The sequence below is a fragment of the Prionailurus bengalensis genome, chromosome B3 (genome assembly GCF_016509475.1).
Source record: "Prionailurus bengalensis isolate Pbe53 chromosome B3, Fcat_Pben_1.1_paternal_pri, whole genome shotgun sequence".
Taxonomy (NCBI): domain Eukaryota; kingdom Metazoa; phylum Chordata; class Mammalia; order Carnivora; family Felidae; genus Prionailurus; species Prionailurus bengalensis.
The window spans coordinates 147335133-147357421 of record NC_057355.1 but is presented as its reverse complement, the minus strand read 5'-3'; the positions used below and the strand labels follow the sequence as shown (position 1 = coordinate 147357421).

General features: G+C 62.1%; 1 protein-coding gene across 1 annotated transcript in view; it reads right to left on the bottom strand.

The window, feature by feature from the left end:
• Positions 1–22289, bottom strand: part of PACS2 (phosphofurin acidic cluster sorting protein 2) — a 55386-nt gene that overhangs the window by 19615 nt on the left and 13482 nt on the right. Inside the window, 6 exon segments of the mRNA XM_043557127.1 lie at positions 858–938; positions 1127–1200; positions 1987–2149; positions 3292–3417; positions 4469–4558; positions 6833–6920. Of these exon segments, the coding sequence (XP_043413062.1) occupies positions 858–938; positions 1127–1200; positions 1987–2149; positions 3292–3417; positions 4469–4558; positions 6833–6920 (622 nt within the window).

The window sequence follows — 22289 nt, the reverse complement described above, 5'->3', positions numbered from 1 at the left end:
TTCCCTCGGCCTCCTGTGGCTGGCCCCTTGCCACGGCACCACCTCCCTCCTGTAGGACCCAGGGGTGGGCACGGGCTGGGCAGGGGGGGCAGCGAGGGCTCCGCAGAGACCCCAAGCTCCCTGTGCGCCCAGCGCTGCGCTGGGCCTCAGAGTCCGAGCTCTGGCCATGACTGAGGCAGCCGCCCTCAGCCACCCTCAAGGGGAGCCACGCTCCCCTGCACGGACACCCAGTGTAAACAGAGGCTCACACAGGTGCTGCCGTGCCCCCAGCCGGGGCCTCCAGAGGAGGTGGGGAGGTGTCTGGGCTTGTGCCCCGTGGCCTTTTACCCCGTGTCCACCCACCGTGCTGGGGGGCCTCAGCCCACATGCAGCAGCGGCTTGGCTCTGGGAGCTCTCCCGGGGTGGGCGTCCTGTGATGGGCCTCCACCTCCGCCTGGAACTCCCCCCACCCGCCTACAGGCCTGCCCAGGCCCCAGGGCCTCTGTGCTGGGCGGGCCCAGAGGCTGAACAGAAACAAGGGACTGGCCTCACTCAGGGAAAGGGACAGCCTCCCAGCTCTGTTCCTCTGCTCTTGGAGTGGCCTGAGCAGGACGGGGGTAGCCCCGCCTCCTCCCCTGCCCCCCCCAGGGCCAGGAGCCACTGGCCCCCCCGGGGTGAGCTCTAGGACCCCCTGCCAGAGAATAAAGAACAATGGCCAGCGGCTCCTGGAGTCGTGGCCTGGGCCTCAGGGGAAGCCAGCAGAGCCAGATCAGGGGGACCTGGACGGCGCCTCACCTCCCGACCCCCCACCCAGGGCCCCCCCAACGCCGACCCCCCCCCACCCTGCCCCAGTGTTAGTAAAACCAGTTTCCACCGACCCTGGTCATGGACGCCGTTCTTACTATCGATCGCCGCTGCTTCTTGGGCTTGCCCACATCGAAGTCCTCCTCGTCCAAGTCCTGGGGAGACACGGAGCCCCGGGCTGGGAGGACTGCCCTCCCCCCTCTGCTTCCCCTCCCAGTGCCTCCCGCACGCGGGCGCCTCAGGAGGGTCCAGGGCTGTCTGCCGGGGGCTGTGCGGCTGCGGGGAGCCCTGAGGCCACATCTCCCAGGTGGCCGCACGTCCCGCACACCAGGCCCCAGGTTACCTGCCCTTGCACGGCATCGTCACTGGCCTCCTGCTCAGAGGAGAAGCTCTCATACTCCTCCTCAGAGTAGTTATCTACGGAACGAGCAAATGGAACAGGGAGTGCCTTGAGATTCCGACCGGTGTCCCGGCAATGAGGCAGCAGCCAGAGGACCGGGCCCTGGGCACCCGCAGCCCCCACGGGCACTTCCAGGTGGGGGCAGGGCCGCACCTCCCGGCTCCCACAGCGGCCCCCGTGGGCCTCAGACAATTCAGCCTGGATCTCGTGCCTGACTGGCTCCCCCACATGCCCTCCCACATCTCAGGGGAACAGTGGCCCCATCATGACGGTGGCAACAGCCACGCCAGGATCTGTGCCAGACTCCGGAAGGCATCGTGGCCAACGCTGTGACCTCCTGCTGAGCTTGCAGCTGTGGGGCGCGGGGACGGGACATGCAGCACGGGGTGCGGGGCGCGGGGATGGGACGCACGGGACACGGGGTGCGGGGATGGGACGTGGGACACGGGGTGCGGGGATGGGACGCACGGGACACGGGGTGCGGGGCGCGGGGATGGGATGCGGGACACGGGATGCGGGGCGTGGGGATGGGACGCACGGGACACGGGGTGCGGGGCGCGGGGATGGGATGCGGGACACGGGATGCGGGGCGTGGGGATGGGACGCACGGGACACGGGGTGTGGGGCGCGGGGATGGGACGCGGGACACGGGGTATATAGGGCGTGGGGATGAGACCCCCAGCCTAGATTCCCAGAGCAGGCACGATGTTGTCGTGAGGGTGCAGTCTAGAGGGAAACCCACAAACCCTCTCAGCCCCCCGCCCCGGCTTCTCAAACCCGGCAGGACGGGAAGGCAGACACACCTGTGGACTTGGCCTTGGGCCCAGCCTGCATGGCACTGTCCTCGTGGTCAATGGGCTGGCTGGACAGGGAGAAGATCCAGATCTCGGCCACCTTCACGGAGGCCTCCTTGACGCTGCTGCAGAGGCTCAGGACCTGGCTGCCCTCGGAAGGGTGCTGCATCACCTGGGGGCGGGGCAGGGCTGGGCGCTAGAAAGCGCACCGGGCAGCGCCACCTTCCGGGTGCACGTGAGCAACGGCACGCGGCAGGCAAGAGACACAACCGTGGGGCAGCCTGACAAGGGGAGGCACGGGACACGGGTGTGGGGGCCGCGGGAGGCCACTGGCCAAGAACGGGGGGGGGGGGGTCGGCACTAGGCTCTGCCACTGGGGACTGGAGGCTGTCAGAGAGGGGAGGGGCTTGGCCGCAGCGAACAGCGTGTGAGGCTATGGCTGTGGGCCACCAACCCCGGAGACCCAAGTCCAGGGGCCTGTGTCTGTGGGGGACCAAGGAGGACCGGCCAGCAGCGTGGGCCGGGGGTCTCGTGCGGCAGAGCCAACGCCCGCCAGGCTGGCCCACCTGGCCGGTGAGTCCTTAGAGCCATTCCGGTCGGGAGAAATTTCCAGTAGACCAGGGAGAGGGGCACCGCCTCCGCGCACCCCGTGCACCAGCCCAGGTGAAAGCCTGCGCCCCACACCCGTCCCTCAACCCAGTACCGCCACTGTCCGAGCCCCGCGTGGGGGTCCCGGGCCAGATGAGAAGGGCCGAGGGGCACGGGGTCAGGCTGGTCAACCCACTCACACGTGGCGCCCCGCCCTGCCCTGCCCCAGGCGGGCACCAGCACAGCTCTGTGTGGGCACCAAAGTGGCCTGGACAGCCCGGACCGCCACCCCATGACGGTGGAGGCCCCACAGCACAAGAGACACCAGGGCCCTCCCCACAGCTCCCAGAGGCCCGGGCTCCTGAGCCCCACACCTGCCCCACCTGGGACGCCAGGTCCCCCAGGACAAGGTGGCATCGGGCAGTCGGGTTCCATCCTGACCAACAGCGCTTGTTTCCAAGGGAGCTTCCTGACGTTCGGGTCACCCCCTGACCCAGAGCGTCCCGGGCGGTGCCGGCAGAAGGGAACGGGCCGTCCCGAGAGGGAGCAGCGGGGGTGGCGGCCCCCGCAGGGACACTCCTTCCGGGAGGCCGCAGGACGGACCCCCGCTGGGCCAGGATCTACCCTCGGCCGAAGAGCAGCCGTCACAGCAGAGCCCAGCCACACGGGCCGTCGGGTCGGGGCGCACGGGGCGGGGGGCGGCCGGCTGAGCGGGGACGCGCTCACCTCGGCCATGTCGATGGAGCCCGCCGCCAGCGTCTTGTAGCCCAAGATGGTCCGGTTTTTGTACCGCTTTCTCCGCTGCAGCATAATCTGGAGCTTGTTGCCTTCTCTTTTCAAGAAATGAGGGTACTGCGGAGAAGGGAAGTCACGGCTGCCCTATGTGCCAGCCGCCACTCCGCGCTGGGCCACCGTGGGCCTCAGTCGGGGACACGGAAAAAGCCGCCGCTGGCAGATGTGAGCGGACTGCCAGGGTCTCTGGGCAATCAGCGGGGCGGTGGCCACCCAGCACAGCTGCCCACGGCGCAGACTGCAGAGGGCGTGGGCCCGTGAGTGGTGCTGGTCCAGGCTGCCGTGCAGAGCACGCCAGGGGCTGCGACAACAACAGGGCTCACGTGCGAGGGGCAGAGGCCACACCCCTGCACGCGGCTGTCCAGACCGCAGAGCCGTGCACTTACGAGGGTGAACAGCTCTCTGATAAAACTGGCCCTCGAAAAAACTCAACACATAACCCAGAAGGTCCTGTGGTGGCGTCAGAATTAGGGTCACGAGCACAGCCAGGCAGGCCCGGGGGGCCGGCGGGAGGCAGGGGCCAGCGGGGTTCTCGCCGGCCTCGCTCAACCACAGCCCTCTGCGACACACTCACCAGGAGAGGTTTTCAATGGGACGTGAGCTGACGCCCACACGGTATTCAACTTTAAAGCGAGTGTGTTAACAGGACAGCAGCACCCCCTTAAGACAACCCCCCAGAGATAGAGGAAGGCAGGAGAGCAGCTGTGCAGGCCGGCCCTCGGTGGGGGGGGAGGCGCCAGGGCAGGGGTTCTGGTTCTCGCTGGGGGGGCCCGTGCCGCGGTCGCACCAAACCCAGCATACTTCACGGGGGTCTGAACTTGCAGCACTGAGGGTCCATACGTTCCCCCCACCTCTTCTAAACACCGGAACAAAATAGTCTTTTTAAAACGTTTTTCTTTCTTCATCTAAGGAATCTCTACACCCAGCGTGGGGCTCGAACGCACAACCTCCACCGACTGATCCAGCCGGGGGCCCCCCAAACGGCCTTTTGAGGGTGAGTCTAGGCCTCACTACGTTCTCTTCACGGCAGGAACAGGAGGGAAAGCTCGATCTAACAAAGCACACGCATCTTCTAAGGCTCTGGCTGAGCCCGAGGGGAGGACAGGCCCACCTGCAGGGAGAAGGTCAGCGCCAGGTCAGTCTCCACTTGTCCACTGGGGGGCAGCACGATCTCGTGGGACCGCAGGATCCGTTTGGAGCCCTGGGACACAACAGGACAGCTTCTCACTCACAAGAGAAACTGGCTAAGGACGTCACGTCGGCTCCCCGAAAACATCGGGATGAAAAGCCACAGGTCGGAGGGGGGAAGGCACAAGCTCACGGGATTCCCAAAGGCACCTGGGGAGACTTCTCAAGAGCCTTAAAAACGTCCACGTCCTTGACCCTCCAAGTCCTCCTGTAGCTGACCAAGAATGGTCCCTGCCACACCTCGTGTGACTACCAAAATGCCGCAGCGGGGTCAGGGGGTAAACGGACGGCACCTGTTCAGGTGTGTGAGACGCCAAGCGTTTCTGAGGGGTGACTGCCTCCCCAGAAAGCACAATGTGTACAAGGTGTGATAATTAACTCACGGCAGCGCCGCCACTGGGACCAGATGAGAAGTCTAGAAGCACAACCGAAAACGCACAGAGAGATGCACAAAACACAAACTCGGCGTATAATGAGCTCTCAGGTCGCTAGGAAAAACTACTCACTAAATACCTGTGGTAAGAAAATAAGTCATTTGCACAAAACATACAGGTCTTTACCTCAAGTCCTCTACCAAAATAAACCCCAAAGGCATGAAAGATGTTTCTCACAGTACTGTTTTAAAAGTGACTGTCCTAGGGGCGCCTGGTGGCTCAGCTGGTTAAGCGAGCAACTTCGGCTCGAGTCGTGATCTCACGGTTTGTGAGTTCAAGCCCCATGTCGGGCTCTGTGCCAACAGCTTGGAGCCTGGAGCCGGCTTTGGATTCTGTGCCTCCCTCCCTCTCTCTCTCTCTCTCTCTCTCTCTCAAATGAACATTAAAAAAATTGTTTTCTTTAATTTTTTTTAACAGTTCATTTATTTTTAAATGTTTATTTATGTTTGAGAGAGAGACAGAGACAGAGCATGAGTAGGGGAAGAGCAGAGAGAGAGGGAGACACAGAATCTAAAGCAGGCTCCAGGCTCTGAAATGTCAGCGCAGAGCCTGACATGGGGCTCTAACCCACGAACCAGGAGACCATGACCTGAGCTGAAGTCAGATGCTCAACTGACTGAGCCACCCAGGTGCCCCCCTCCCCCGCCAAAATTTTTTTAAACAGCTGTCCCAACATGGACAGACCGGGAGGCTGAATGCTGATTGCAGGAAGCCACGGGACGGACATGGTGTGGCCCCACGTCTGCGGGGCACCAAGGGCAGGTGGGTTCAGAGCCACAAAAGAGAACTGCGGCTACGGGGGGTAGGGGCTCCTGTGGCGTCTGACCAAGACGAGGGTGCAGAGAAGCAGCTGAGGGCAGCAGCGGGTGTGGGTCCAGGACAAAAACAACAGACGTGTGAGCTGACGGGAGTGACGGAGAGGGAGGGGTCCTGGGCACAGCTGTGGGTCCGGGTGGACGGCCTGTGGACCACATGGCGTTGGCTGTTCCCAGCCCACACGGAGCTATGGAGCACGCGGACCAGCACCCCTGTCGCCTGAGCTCACGGGGTCCGTGAATGTGGGCTCTGGCAGCCTGGGATGGGGGTGCAGCAGGCGATCCGTCCCGTGGGGCGTCTGACGGTCTGGGGCCCTAACAGGACAGGCACAGCTGAGGGGGCCACTCGAAGGAGGAGCCAGCACACGCAGCTGCCTGTGAGCACGGCCACTGGGGGAGAGAGGTGCCTACAGGGAGGACCCCATCCATAGGGGGGACACGTCCGCAAAGGGCCACGGGAGGCACCATATGAGCAGCAGGGGGCTGAGAGCCCTCCTGACTCGGGAGTGGACGAGGAACTGGTGTCCCTGAAGGGGTCAAGGAAGCACACACGGCACCTCCTTCAGGGCGGCTGGCGGCTGGGTGAAGGCAGTGCTGAGGGTCGCTGCCCCCCAGGGTGGGGGCCCAGGTCAGGTCCTCCTGGAAGAGTGATTTGTTTCAAGGCAAGATCCCGTGAGGATCAGAGGGACAGAGAGGGGCCTGAGGACAAGAGGCGGGCACAGCTAGACCAGCCCCGGGTCAGAGGTTGGCAGAGAAGGGCCAGCGGGCACTGGGCGCACATGCGAAGGTGTGTGTGGCACAATTCTGTTCTGGGAAGGCCCTTGTGCAAGTGACCTGCACACACACGCTTGCGTCCCTCCACACTCCCCAGCCGCCAGCCCTTCACGCGGACAGGACTGCACCCTGGTTGTGTGGGGTCCAACCGTGCCAGAGCGCCAGGACCCTCCTCCAGGTCAAGCACCCGGGGCAGAGAGCTGGCGGTGTGGCTGTGCCCCCATCTCCTGGACGGCACAGGCACCCTGGGTGGACTGCCCTCACCTGCATCTTGACGGCAATCACCACCGAGACCAGCTCCTTCTCCAGCTCCGTGAACACCACCAGCTTCTTCAAGGTCAGGCTGCACAACCTGCAGGGGCCAAAGGGCTGCTCAGCAGGGCCAGCGCCCTCCCACAGCCCCTCGAGCCCTAGGAAGGCCTGCCCTGGGCAGCTCCAGCCCCAGATGTGGCCCTCGCATCTCCCCAGGGAACTCAGCTAGGCCCAGGGCCACCCTCAAGGCTCCCTGCAGGTGGTGGGTGCCACTGGGCATCCCCTTGCTCCGGAGGGTCGCAGTGGGCGGGTCTCCTGCTTGTGGGGGCGCTCGGTGCACGTCTGGGGGCAGGGCAGCCCGGGAAGGGCGCGCAGACCAGAGAAGCCCCCCCAGGTACCGGCCGCCCACCTGCAGTCCCAGCTTCCAGCCTCCGCAGGCCCCGCCCCCGGCCCCGCCCCCTCGTCTCCACCCCGCCCTCGCCCCAGGCCTCCTGCCGGCCGCGGCCCTGAGCTTCCGGAACCCTCCCTTTCCCCACTCACCCTCCCACCCCCAGAGCAGGGGACTGGGAAGTGGGGAGGGGGCGAGGGCGGGGCCCGGGTGGCCTGGGGGCACGCCCACACTGTGCCCCGCCGTCAGTGGGGTCCCTTTCTTCTGCTGTTGCTGCGGCGTGTGCCTCGCCCACCTGACATTACAGGACCCCGTCCACGCAGCCTTTCCTCCTGGGAGGCATTGGGGCCTGCCCAGAACAACACCACCAGGGGGTCCAGGCAGGGGAGCGGGGCTGCGGGGAGGGGCGGGGGCGGGGGCGGGGGCGGAGGCGGGGGCGGGGTGGGCATCACGGAACTCAGCGGGACCTCTCTCCACAGCTCCTTGAAGCCCCGGCCCGGTTTCCCGCCCGGAGGCCAGTGGGCTGCTGACGCGACAGCACCACACCCAGGAGCGCCACCAGCCAGGGCTGCCGCAGCCGGCCACACAGCTCGGGGAGCCGGGCCGAGTCCCAGACACCTGTGCCGGAACCCCACGGGCCCTATTTGGGAAAGGCACTCTGTCCGTGCCCAGCTGAGTCGTCACTCAGTCCCCGAAGCGTGTGTCTAACCCCAAGAGGCAGGACAGGTGCGGCCGTGGCCAGGACGACGGGTGCGGCCATCTGCTGACTTCGGAGACTCTTCCTGCTCACATTTCTACATCTGGACAGCAGGCAGCGACCGTGCGAGGCAGGTGGGTTCAGGTCTGGATATAGGCGTGCGTGTGGTCAACGGTGTGGCCTTGGAAAGTTCCGTGGGCTCCCTGAGCACTTGCCAACCACCCACGGGGCAGAGATAGCCACCATGGTCCTGGGCATGGAGCTGAGACCCCACTGCCACTGTGGGCATGAAATGAAGAAGGACCCTGCTGTTGTGTGTTTCATTAGATTCTGTATTAATCTAGCTGACATCCTCTAATTACGGGGCCAACTCCTGGCCAGAACCGCTTCCATCTCCCCTGAATCCACAGCCCATACTCTGAACCCCTCCTTAACCAACCCTCAACACCAACCTAATGTCCCTCTGCCCTAAACACCCAGGGCCAGCCCCCAGGACCTGCTGCCTCCTGTTTCCAGGGGCTGGTGAAGGACAGTAAACTCTCCTCTCAACAGCAGTCACGTCTCTGATAAGCTAAGACCGGCACACGCCACCCACTCCCATCCCGGGCCGAACGCCAGCCTGTCACAACGCGGCACTCAGGGCCACGTGGCGGATGATGGTGACGGCACTGCACTCCACTGAGCCCACAGGGGCCAGGAGACAGATGTGAGGGCCTCCCCCGGCAGCGAGGCAGGTGACTCGGCAGCAGGAGGGCTCCAGGCTGCGATGTGTCCCTGACGCCCCTGGACACGCGTGCGCCCTGGGGAAGCCCAGCCTGCTCTGCCCGGCCGACAGCTCTGAGTCTGCAGGAAACAGACTGCCAAGATGTCGCGTACAACTGACATTGCTTCATCTTTAAAGAACAGAAGTCACGTAAAGTGTGTTCTCTGACCAACAGACTCAGCTAGAAATCAATAGTAAAGGGGCACCTGGCCACCTTGATCGGTGGAGCACGAGACTCTTGATCTCAAGGTGGTGAGTTCGAGCCCCACGTTGGCCGTGGAGTCTACTTAAAACCAAAACAAAAAACCCAAACAGACAAAAAGAAATCAACAGTAGACAGGTGGCTGGAAACGCCAACCACCGGGGACAGCGGGCAGTGCTCGGACCCAGGAGGAAAGCTCAGAGGAGACCAGAAGTACCTTGTGGGGGTCGTGAGTGAGATGGGAGCGGAGACCCCTGGGAGGCAGCTACAGCCACTCCTGTGCTCGCTCACACTGGGCAGTGAGAAAGGCCTCAAGTGCCCAGGCTGGGCTCCACCTCAAGATCTTGGGAAAGGAGCCAACGGAACCCAGAGCGAGCGGGCAAGGAAGTAAGGAGACAAAAGCAGTAACAAGAAATTGAAGACAGAAAAACAATACGGAAATAAAACATAGAGTAAAGGATAAAACAAAACAAAAAGCTGGTTCTTTGGGAAGAGCAACGGAACTGATAAAACCCCTAGCCTAACAAAGAAAAAAGAGGACAGAACCATCAATACCAGAAATGAAAGAAGGTCACAGGGTGTCAGGGACAAGGACCCCGGTAGACAGCGGGAAGTCTGGGGGCTTGCACACGATGTAACGATACGTAACAGTGTGCGACGCGACCCCGAACCTACAAACTGCCGCGGACCATGAACAGATCATCCCAACAGCCTAATCCATTAGAGAAACTGAAGAGCAAAACACCTCCTGAAAAAGAAAACTCCAGGTGGATTTAACCAGACACCAAAAGATGAAACAACACCAATTGCATGTAGCATCTTCCAGAAAAGAGAAGAGGAAGGAATACTTCTCAACTCATTTTATGAGGTCAGCAATTATCCTGATACCAACACCAGACAAAAACATACAAAAAAAGAAACCTATAAACCATTATTCCTTTATGAACACAGACGTAAAGATCTTCAACAAAATATTAGCACGCTGAACTCATCGTGTATGGAAAGAAATGAGTATAACATGTCACGACTACCTGGGTCTGTTCCAGGAAGGCAAGGCTTATCAACATTTATAACCAATCAGTGTAATTAACCCTGTCAACAGGCTAAATAAGAAAAACCATAAAATCTCCTCAACTGAATTTTAAAAATTGACAAAATTCAATCCCATTTGTGATCAAAACTCTTGGCGAACTAGGGGCAGACGGGAACATGCTGAGTGGCCAATGTCGTGCTGGCGGCAGGACGGGCCAGCACCTGAGACCGAGAGGCAGGCCTCCTCCTCACCGGGGGTAGGCTGTCCCCTGCAGCACAGCACAGAGCTGAAGGCCTGCCTATGCAATAAGGCAAGAAAAGGAAAAACACAGCTCTTGTTTGCATAACACAAGAGTTTATGCAGAATAGCCCAAGGAATGTGGGAAAATGTGGAAGCCCCCAAACTAATGAGCTCACTAGCAAGATCATATGATACAAGCTCAACAGATAAATAGTCCCATTTCTACATACTGGCAATGAACAACTGAAAGTCAGTTTCCTAAAACTGCCATTTGTAGGAACTCCAAAAACAAAAAGGAAACACCCGAACGTAACAAGACCAGCGTGGGACGTGCCAGCTAATGAAAGGGGCCAGCCAAGGTTCAGCAAGTGGACCTGAGCCACTGCATGGGGCATCAGTGTTCCCCAGACTAGACCTGCAGGCTTAGCACCCGTGAAATCCCAGCACCACTCTTTGGTAGCTACCAGTAAGCTGGCTTTTAAGTTCACGCAGAATGGCAAAGGAACTAGGGGAATCAAAAGGACTCTAGGGGCTCCCGGGTGGCTCCGTCGGTTGGGTATCCAACTTCGGCTCGGGTCGTGATCTGGAGGTTCTTGACTTTGAGCCCTGGGTCTGGCTCTGTGCTGGCAGCTCAGAACCTGGAGCCTGCTTCGGATTCTGTGTCTCCCTCTCCCTCCCTCCCTCTCTCTCTCTCTCTCTCTCTCTTTCTCAAAAATAAACAAACATTTAAAAAAAAAAAAAAGGACTCTGAAGAGGAGAACCGAGGAAGGTGAGGGCTGTCCAGATCCGCAGGGACTTGCACGCTGCTCGCAGGGCAGAGGCAGGGAGGTACAGGACAGACACAGGAAGTCCACTGTGCTAGACTTCACCAAAATTTTGTGAAAAATGGCAAGGGGCTAGGACTGGCAGAAAATACTTGCACATTGCATACCTGACCAAGGGTTTAATCCACAATATATAAAGAACCCTCAAAACTCAACAGTAGGAAAATAAAGAATCCAATTAAAAAACAGGCAAAAGATTTGCAGATGCTTCAGCAAAAAAGACATACAGACAGTAAAGCAGCCCATGAAAAGATGGAAATGAAAACCAACAAGGTCCCTGCACCACCCCTGCTGCAGGGGTGGTTCTGGGTGGACTGTCCAGTGTCCTGAGCCCGGTTGAGGGGGTAACAGGGACCTCAAAGCTGTGGACAAACACGGCGGCAGGCTGAGCTTCACTGTAAGTCGTAAACAGTAAGTTTTCAAAAATTAAAAGATGTCACAAGACCCAAGGGAGGCCTTATCTGGGTCCTGCTGCGAATAAACGAGTTATCTGAAACGCCCACACAGCCCCTCTTTGGGTCTCGAGCTCCTCGGGGCTTTTCACGACGCCTGTTTCTAGACAACTGGTTAGACCGGGCAGGGGCCGGGGTGGGCCCAGCATCTGCTTTCCACAGCTGGGACGGAGACGACTGTGTCTGGGGAGTACAGTGGCACCCCACTCTGACGTGTCCTCGTCACAGGGACCCCTCGAGAGGCCACGAACAGAGCCTCGGGCTTTCTGTGGGAAGGGAAGGGTGTCTCTTCTCGAAGCCTCTGCAGGCGACTCGTGGCCGGGCGGAGGGTCCGTCCACACTGCCGCTGGCCGGCTTGCTTCCAGAGTTACGCCTTCCGGATGGGCAGGACGATCACAAGCCATTTGGATTTCCCTCTTTTTTCTTTCTTTCTTTTTTTTAAATTCTAAGATACGTTTGAGCTGATGCAACTTGTGCAAGCAACATGAAAACCATACAAGGAGTCATTTGCATACAGACACTGAGCCAGATGGAAGAAACATTACTTGTTTTTATACAAGATGGGTTCGGAGAGAAAGGCCCGAGGGCTGGGTTATAGATTATAGCCAAGGACGAGATTCATTGCATAACACCAGGCCCGCAAGGAAATCATGAGCAAATCTGCTGAAAACACCCCACCAACGATGATTCATCACTAAGCTGGGGCTGTTACTGTGTCAGACGCCCTGCAACGCAGCAGCCTCAGCAGTGACAGAAAAGGAGGTCGCGCTGTCAGTACGCCCACCGTGCCCCCAACGGGCGAAAACCCGGCATCCCATCCGAGGGACACCGGCCCCCCGCCTGCCCTCTCCTCCCTCTGGGATGGCGTCTGCTCGGGACTGGAAAGCCCACTGCACAGCCAACCCCGGAGGAGCGCTGTCTGGCTTTCTGAGACACAGAAGCGTGGGGCTTCCAGAAGCACCGCAGTGACATCACTAACACCCATCCCACGCCGGAAATCAATAACCCCTCTGCATTGACTTCAGATCTTTTTAAAGAGATCGCGGCCAGAACCACAGGCACCCGCCGTGTGCCCGCCATGTGCTTCCCCGCCCCGCCCTCCTTCCCCTTTGTGGGAGCCACCATGGGGGGGGGTCTCCTTCCAGGAGTCGGCCAGCCGTCCCCCAACTGGCCCCCTCCCACCCTTTCCCCCCAGAGGCCACAGTCCTGCCTGGCAGGCAGCCGGGTGAGGCCCCTGAACAGCCAGGTGGTGGAACCTGAGCAGGGGTGACGTGTGGCTCCCCCCTTGCTCGTTCCTTCTCCAGGCCGCGGTGTCCGGGCCCAGGCAGCCACCCTGACCCAGACATGGACGCGACGTGCCGTCCCTGGACCACAGACACCTGCGGGGCTACCCCAGGTGGGGGTGGGGGGTGGGGGTGGGGAGGCTCAGTTTCTGGTTCCCCGATGGTGCCAGACTGCCAGGCACACTGTTGTCACCACACACACACACACACGCGCGCGCGGCAGGGCATGGTTTCTGAGGTGGCACGGCGCACGTCACACGGCCTACGTGTCTGTGACGTGTCCTCTCCACCCCACACCTGGTTTCTCTCGGACTGCGGCAGCGCTGGACCACCTGATAAACGCGTGCTCCCGTACCACGCGAGTACGTGGCCTGTGCACCCTCTCCGGGTGCCTGCAGACACACAACACGCTCTGGTCCACACGTGCTCCGAGGGGCAGCCACATGCAGGGGGCCGCGTGGTCCGGGCTCTGCCCAGGGCTCCCAGGTTACGGGACTAACGTGCATCCTACTGGCCCAGGGGGGTGCTGACCCGCACACACACTCGGGGGCCCGGGACGGCCACCAGGACCCAGGCGGCTTCCAGAGGCGGGAAGTCCAAGACCAGGACGTCGGCAGGACCGCACCTGGAACAAGGGTCCGTCCCAGGCCTCTGTCCTCGGCTCGCGGGCGGTGGCCCTCACACCCCCTCCCTTTGCACACGTGTCCGTGGCTGTGCTGCGCTAGGACCCGCCTAACGGCCTCGTGTTTCCCAAACGTCCTGACGAACGGTCTCACCGTCTCAACTTACCACCTCTGCAAGGCTCCGACCACACTCGCCCCCGAGGTGCTTCTGGAGTCAGGGATTCGACGTGTGATTCGAGGGGGAGGCAGTGCGGCTCGGGACGCTCACCAACACCCCGAAGCAGCAGTCTTTCCGTCTGGGTCTGTGTTTCCCCCTTGCGCTTGCTGCCGGGAGATGCCCATGGCCACGAGCACGGCCTGCAGCCCGTCCGTGCCCTCCGCCCATCCCTCTCGTGCGGTGTCTTCTTACCGCCCAGGACTCATCTACTCTGGAGGCATTCACGGCAGATACCATCTCCTGGCCGCAGGCGGTCACGCGAAGGTGTTTCCCGCGTGCTTACGTAATAAACGTGTCTCCTGGTTCAGGCCTCGGGGCACACTCTCGCGCTCTGTTCTTTGAGCCTGGCCCCCTCCTCCCAACCGCTCCTCCTGCTTTGACGCCCAGGGCATTCGGGCGCCCCGGGCCGTGCTGTGTGTGCAGAGCCGGTGGTCCCCTAGTTCAAGGGCTCGTCCTGTCCTTACGGACGCCCGGGCCCTCTCCGAAGCCTGCCGTGGTCCCAAGGGTGATTCTGCGCTCATCCGTCTGTACTTGCGCCAAATTCACAGTATTAATTAGTACAGCCTATTTAAACAAACACCCGTCTGCTGAGGAAGGAAGGTATGCCGCCAACGCGGACACCCTTCACTCTTGCCTGAAGCCACCGGTCTGTTCCACGTAAACCGTAGGCTTAGCTCGCAGGGGTCTTTCCCTGCCTGGGTCCTCGTGTGCTGACTTCTGTCTGGGCAGTGGAGTCTGTGCACCCTTCACCCAGGTGCTTCCTGTCCTGGGGCAAGTGCCACGTGCCTTCAAGGCCCGCGTCCACTTGATTCCTAGACAGACACCCCTTGTTCTCGTGACTAACGCTGCTTTTATTTTCCAGCTGTTACTGCAGGCATTTCGACACGGACCCTGGACGCTGATCTTGGACCAATCAACATTACAGAACTCCTGTTTTCAGGGTCCTACTGCCCTTATAAAGTGGACGCCTTTCCAGTCTCTGCAGCACTTTGTAGGAGACAGGACTTACTTCCTAAAGAGTTGGTGAAATTCACCAATAAAACCATCCGATGCTGTTTAGGGAACAGGAGGTTTTAACGCAACTTGACTAAACTGTAGTTAATTCACGTTTTCTCTTTCACGAAGTCAGTTTCTCAGTCATAGTCTCACCAACTGCCCTCTCAGGTTTCGTATTAATCGGCGTTGTCTGCCGCACCCCTGACGTCTCCCTGCCAGCTCCTCCCCACCACGTCTGTATGTGCGTTCTCCGACTCTTCCCCCCTTATGCCAAAGGCTGGCCACGTTCTCGGCCTTTCCCCGCAGTGGGCCTCCGGCTTCGTGAAGTCACCCTTGTTTCTATCTCATGACGCTGGCTCTTTGCGACCTCCATTTTTCTGTCTGTCTTAGACTCACGCTGTTCTCCACATGCCCGTGACGGGACGCTCACTAGGTCCCCAACATCTGCACTCCGAGTGGGGGTGTCAGTGCTCGGGAGCGACGCTGGCGTGGGGGCAGCAACACGGGGTTCTGGACCCCACCATCCCACGCGCACCACATCCGCGAGGGGTTGGGGAGGGCAGCCCCTGTTTCCTGCGACCCCACCACGGACGTGCCGCTGGGGCCCACCAGCCATCCCCGGCCCCCTCCCCGGCTCCAGCCCGGCCCTGGGGCCTCCCTCATGCAAGTGGACCTCCCGGGGACCTCCTTGCGTTTGTTCAAGCGTGGGTGTGTGCCCAACAACGGTTTCCTCCTCTCTCTCCAAGGTAGCCGGACTGGCCCCGGGTAAGGTCATCCTAGGTGTGTGTGTGCGGGGGGCGGTTAACGTGAGACGCCCGTGCTCCTGGCAAGGGGGAGTCCGTGTCTCTGCGTACGAGGCCCTGAACACACACTTCGCTCCTCAGGGTCTCTGGTTCCCGCCGTGAGGGAAGAGCCCACCCACAGGGCAGCCAGCCAAGGCAGTCGGCAGAGGCTCCCCTGACCCAGGACAACTGGACGCCTGGGCCGGGCTGTAATTGGGCTGGAGCAGGCGCCAGGCCCCCTGCCCCTGGGCCTCTGTCTCTGCACCAGCTCCGGGCGCTACGGCGTCCGAGTGTTCTACGGTCAGTGGTCTTCGTGGGGGGTCAGGGGGTCAACAGGACGGAGCCCCTGGAAGGAGGGCAGGCCTCCTGGCTGCCGCAGGGAGCCCCCCCACGCCCAGGCCACGAACAGAAGGGCCGGCCTGGGTGCCGGGCGGAGGATGGACACCTGGGTCGTGAGGGCCAGCGTCTGGAAGAGGAAGGTACCGGCAGGTGAGAGGGGACAGCAGTTGGGGGCGAGGGTGGAAGCGACATGGTTGCACAGGAGAGGGGACTCGGGGCGGGGGGGTGGGCCACGACCACTCGAGGTGACCTGTACTGGCAAGGGCACAGGACCTGGAGGGCGGGGACCAAGTCAAGTGCGGGATCCAGGTGAGTGTGGACTGAGCCATGGGACCCCGGGACAGAAGGCTGGCAGGGAGGCCAGGGCGGGGAGCAGAGCACCCTGTGAAAGCGAGAGTGGGGTGCAGGGGCCTCCCCCTGGGCCTCTCAACATGGCCCCACAGGCCAGAACACGCATGGCCGGGACTGGAAAGGGGGGGCAGGGTCAGGCGCTCTGCCCTGGGGTCAGGGAAGGTGCCCTGGGGAGGGCAGGTGACAGGGGCCAACACCGTTCCCTCAGGGCGGTGACCCGAGGCGGGGGACAAGATCCCGAGGCCCCCTGGTTTCAGTGAGTTGCAGAATAAGTGAAACTACAGAAACTTCACAGAAACCTGATTTCGCAGAAATTTTATACACGCGAGGCCTGCAAGGCCTTTCCACCTCCACCGGAGAGCGTCTTGTGGTGGCTGGGAGGACGCCCACCCGCCCCTCCCCCAGTCCTGACCTTTGGGACCCACGCGCCGGCCCCACTGCTCCCCATTGCTGGGCCAGCACCTGCACCCCCGCCCCCCAGGACCTCAATTCCAAGCTGGAGGAAAAGCCCCGAGGGGGGGAGACAGAGCTGGGAGCAGCACAGGGAAGAGGGACCCCCCCCCCCCCCACACACACACATCCTCACGTGTGACACAAACCAGAGACGGGAGCCCGTGCAGATGCAGTGGCCTAGGAGGTGTGTGTGCCACTAACCAAATTACTCACAAGCAGCTGCGTGGGGACAGTTCTCCAAAGGTGGGGTCTGAGTGGGGCACCACGGGGGTCCCTCGGGCTCCAGGAGGTCAAGGGACAGAGGAAGGTCAGTCCCCACCTGTGGGGGGTCTGGTTGGCCTGGGGCTTTGGAGACCACACCTCAGTCTGCAGGCAGACCTGTCACGTCTCGTGGGCTCCCCTCTGGGTCTCCAGCTGAGTCCAGCCGGACACTGAGGGTCAGAGCTGGTCGACACCACGGTTTCAAGTCCCGACCCGTCCCTCTGTGAGCGTTAATCGCTACAGCATTATTTTGGGGGAGTTTGGCAATGTCCAGTTCCCTTTATTGAAGTAAAACATATGTAACATAAAATTTACCATTTTTAATTGTGCAGTTGGGAGGCATTAAGCACGTTCTCACTGTCACACATCCATCACCACCGTCCGTCTCTAGAACTTTCCATCGTCCCCAACCGGAAACTCTGTTCCCGTTCAACGCTCACCACCACCCCCCTCTGTCCTGCTCTGTGTCCGTATGGACCCGACTCCTCTAGGGACCTCGCAGGAGTGGAATCTGTGTCCTCTAGGACTGGCTTGTCCCTCAGTGCAGTGTCCTCGCAGCTCACCCACGTGTGAGCAGGGCCAGAATCTCCTCCATCTCTAAGGCTTGTTTATTCACTCACCCCATGATGGACACGGGCCGCTTCCGTGGCCCAGCTACTGTGCATCATCATGCTGTTTCCAGTTCCTTCGGGACACCCAGCCGGGAGCGGCGGCTGCTGGGGGCTCTGTGCTCAGCACCCCCCGCTGTGACCCCCAGGCTACACCAATCACGTTCCCCCAACAGGGCACGGGTTTCTGGTTTTTAACGTTCGGTCAAAAACTTTCGCCAGCAGGGTTCTCCCACAAACAGGGCTCCACAATGCCACGTGACCCCCGGGCCCGTCCAGAGAGTGGGGACACCCATGTGCCACACTCACTTGCTCGCTCGCTCGCTCGCTCACCCACTCACTCACTGGCTGCAGACTCTGGGCAGACAGTGCGTGGAGAACACACTGACCCCTCAGAGCAGAGGGGCCAACATGTCAGGGGCCGCGTCCCCACATGGGCCCTGCCCGCAGCTCAGCGCCTGCATGGCCGGGGGAGGGGCCCAGATGACCGATCCTGCCGGGAGGAGCGCCAAGACCCCCGTCTTCTCCACAGGCTGTGCCTGCTCCTGGGGTACCGGGGCTCCTGCAAGGGGCCTCCAGTTTCTTTTTTGTCTGTTTCCACCTGTTTCAGCTCCAGTCTCCAGTTCTTCTCAGCTTCGTCTGGCCCCTCGTGCTGAGCCTTCTGCGTCTGCCATGGAGTTCCGGCAGCCACGGCGGAACGTTCTGGAATGTTCTTTCACCAGACCCTCCCATCCTCATTTCACAGACGCAGGCATGTGCCACTGTTGAGTTCTGCCCCCCGCCCACCCACTCTCCCTTGCTCTGCTGGGCCTGGAGGCCGGTGGCTGCTAGAATCTAGAGCAGGGACCAGGAGGCCACCAGGCTCCAGCCTCTGCCCTGGGCGTCTGTGCCTCGGCTCCACCCTCCCACTACTGGTTGACCCGGTGGCCCTGGTCCTCCTCCCAGGGCTCCTCCTGAGGCTCCAGCCCTCCTTGGCTCTGCCGGGCCTCAGGAGGGGGCACACCAGCACCTGTGCCCACTCTGGTCTTCTGTACCCTTCCCGCTAAGATGGAAAGTTCCCAAAATGCAGCCTCTCTCCAATGTGTGGCCTGTGTCCTCCAGACCACCCAGGGGTGAAGCCCGGCCTCCTGCCCCTGCCCTCTCTCCATCTCCTGGGTGCCCTCCGTTCTGTCCTCCTCTGCATCTGCCCCGTGGCCCCGTGCGGTCCTGCTGGTGCCCGCTGGTATGGAGATGCCTCGCTGCCAGAGCCTGGTGCCTGCCCCCGTCCGGCCTCTGGGCAGGTCCGACGGGCAGCGTCGAGCGAGACTTCCTGCACTGCCGGCCCAGGATCCGAGCCGGCCTGCGCTCAGCCGCCTTGTGACCCCCGCCACCCCACCCCCTGCCCCGGGCGGCGACCAGGGCCCTGCCGTGTCACTGCCTCTTCTCCCCTCACCGAGGGCCCTCGGGGCTGGGAAACGTTCGCTTCCCACCGTCCGGACTGGCCCCAGGAACCAGAACAGCACCCCGCGCACACAGGCAGCTCCTCGCCCATGAAGACGAGAGCCAGGGACACCAAGCCGCGTGGAGGAAAGCGCAAGACCCCAACTCTTCCTGAGATGGGAAATGCGGACGCCAGCACAGAGAGGTCAGAGATGGACCACAGATGCGGGAAGACAGCTGCTAGCACACAAAGGGCCAAAGTCCCGGGAACAAAGCCTCTCACAGAAACACAACAAAGAGACAAACAATCCACAGAACGGGGGCGATGGCCACGAAGAGGCGACCCACAGAAGTGCAGGCCCACGACCCCAATGACCTCAGGCTCCAGAACCTTCCGGGGCTCTGCTCACCCCTTGCTGCCCGGAGCCCCGAGGGCACAGCAGTTCGTACTTCTCACCCCCCACCGCGAGGGACACCTCCCGTGTGCACCTTGGATTTGTGAAATGAGTCAGGGCAGAAGACCCTCAGCCCCCAGTGAGCGGCCCCCAGGAGTGGCGGGCTGTCCCCCGAGACGTCCACACGCCCGGCCGTCTGCCACACGCCGCAGCCCACCGCCCGCCACCGCTCCTGAGCCGTGAGCCTGGCTCCCCCACCCCCGCTGGCAGCCGGGGTCCAGGCAGACCGCGCGTCACACGGGCCCACCTGCTGCTGGTCTCGAATCTACGACCACCCGAGCCCCGTGTCTTAGAATCGCTCTCAGAATCACCGTTTTAAAGTGTTTGAGTCGGTGGCGCTTAGTACATGCAGAGCGTTGAGCAGCCGCCGCCTCCAATTCCAGAACATTCTCGTCAGCCTGCAGAGAAAGCCCTGCCCCTCGGCCGTCACCCCCATGGCCTCCCCCAGCCCCTGGCGGCCAGCAGTCTGCTCTCCCCTGAGGGTCCCCCTGCTGGGACGGTTCACAGAAAGGGAACCACACAACAGGCGGCCGCAGCGCCTGGTTCTCCACCGACAGCCTTTTCCAGACTCGTCCGTGCTACATCCACGTTCCTCCGTGGGCAGGATAACCCTCTCTGCACGTCTTGTTTGTGCACCATCCACCGATGGATGCGCGGGTCGTCCACGCCTTCTGGCAACTGTGAGTAGTGCCGTGAACATTCGGAGGAGTCCCCCCTTATCCGAGGGGGGCGCGCTCTGAGACCCCCTGAATCCTCGGGCAGTCCTGACCCGCACACGCACACGCTTCTCCTCTCCACACACAGCCGGGATAAGGGTGAACTTACAAACCAGGCACAGGAAGGGGTCAACAACTGTGGCCGGCCGTAACAGGACAATCCTAGTGATACGCCGCAAGGGAGGCCGCGTGACCGTGGTGTCCTGCGGCCCGGGATGACGGGGGACATGAGATGCCAGGGACGAGGTGAGTGAGGTGAGTGGCGCTGGCTTGTGACCAAGCGTGAGACAGCACTGCCCTCCAAGCACCGTCGGGGGGACCACCACCCTGCCCCAGGTGGCGGCTGACGCCCGTGACGGACTGCTGGGCGGGCTTCGGCTGGAGTCCCTGCCCCTCTCAGGAAAGCTCGGTTTGCTGGGCCACGTGGTAACTCTGCTCACTGCTCCAGGGCGGCCGAGCAGGGACCCCGCCAGGCCCAGCCCTCTGGATGGCACCCGGCGCCTGCAGGGACGAGATCACTTCATGGGTTTCTGCAAAACAAGCAGCACCGGGGTGGCCCTCTGAGCAGAGGCCGACTTCTACTGTTTTCCTCCAGGCACCGGGGGAACGGTTGAAACCGCGGCCACGCGTGGGGCGCACCTCCGGGGTCCCGAACGCGCTGACGCTGCGTTTGGCAGGAGGGAAAACCAAGGGCCCTTTGTCTTCAGGAGCCGACCCGCCTGTGCGGTCGCGTGTCTGCCCTGGTGGGAGCGGGGGCTCTGTGCTGGCAGCTGGCCGGGGGCGCCCACGCTCTGCCCACCTCTCGGGGAGCAGCCAGCCCAGGAGCGGGGCCGGGGCGGACGCGGAAGGCCAGCCTGCCCCACGCGGGCTCCAAAAGGGCCGCAAGTCTACGCAGCCGGACCACGGCCTAGTCTCGGGGCAAGGCTGGGGCACGTGGAGGCCTGGAGCCTAGCGTTTGGCCCAACGTGCTTCCTGTAGAAACGTGCCAGCAACGGCGAGCCGTGGCCAGTTTACAAGAGCAAGCTCCGCAAAGCGCTAAGGGCTCCTGTTCCACCCACGTCCTGAGCATAGGTCACCTGCCCCTGGCAGCCCAGGGTGGCCGCTCGCTCTCACTGGCCCGGCTCAGCTTTCTCTGCTGTCCGAGCCTTATCTGGACACGGCTGCTTCCTGCTAATCCGGAGGCAAGGTCAGAGGTGCCGTCTCAGTGTCTCTGCTGGCTGGCAGGTGGGGCCAGAGTGGCCTTTGTCACCGAAGCTGGGAAGCCCTGCAAGGGGGACGGAGGAGGAGCAGCTGGGTCACCGTGAGCCCACCTTCGGGCCCCAGCCCAGCCAGCCTGCCCATGGTGGGGCCAGGGCGCAGGACGAAGGGGCGAAGGAGCCGGTCCCCGAGCGAGGTGTTGCTGTCAGAGGCCAGCGTGGCCACCCACAGGGAGGAGCCGGGCACTCGCAGAGAGCACTGCGTGTCTGTCAGGGAGAGCGTCAAGGGGGCCTGGGACCCCGAAACTCCAGCCAGCCAGCAATACAACCATGTTACACAAGGGCATTGGCTGTTGGCCAATGCCTGCTCTGGGACCAGCCACGGGGAGGTCTCCTGGGCCAGTGTCCTCCACCTGGGTGACCCAAATGCCCCAGAGGTCACCCTCGGCCCCTCATCCTCCAGCCCAGCAGCCTCAGGCATGAGGGGAGCCCCACATGGTCTCCGGCAGGCGAGGCCCTGCCCAGCGCTCTCCCTCCCGCCTGCTGAGGCCTTTACTTTAGCAGAGGCGGCCCCGGCCAGCGCCTGGGAACAGAAGGACGCCATCCGGCAATGGGGTGGGGACGGCGGGCTGGGGAGCCCCCAGGGCACCTCGGTCGAACCCTGTGTCCCTCCAGAGTGGCCTGCAGGCTGGACTTCAGGGACACAATGATGGTCCTGGGTGGCCCTGCTCCAGGCAGGTGATACTCGGCCAGCTGCCGGCCCTAGGGTCTGTCCAGACAGGGTCAAGCGCCAGCCTTTCTCTGGCCAAAATCCACCCGCTTCCTGCCCCTCCCTGACAAGGGCAGGGAGGGTGTGAGCACACTCAGTGGCGAGCCTGGAAGGGGGCGGCCTCGCTTTCCAGCTCCTCTGGCTCCCCCAGGGGCTCACCCCCCCCCAGCCAGGCCCGCCCCAGGCACGTCCCCAGGCTAACCCAGAAAGCAGCTGGAACCTTCTCTCTGGGGACAGCAAGTGCCCCATGTTGGACAGTACCGCCCTGAGCGATGGGTGTCCACGAAGGCCAAGAGGAGCGGGACCCACGCTGACGGCAGGGCGCTGTGCCACAGGCTGTCCCCCCCACGGGCAGGCTCAGTGGAGCGGCAGAACCAGCCCTGCTGGGCATGGAGTGCTTCC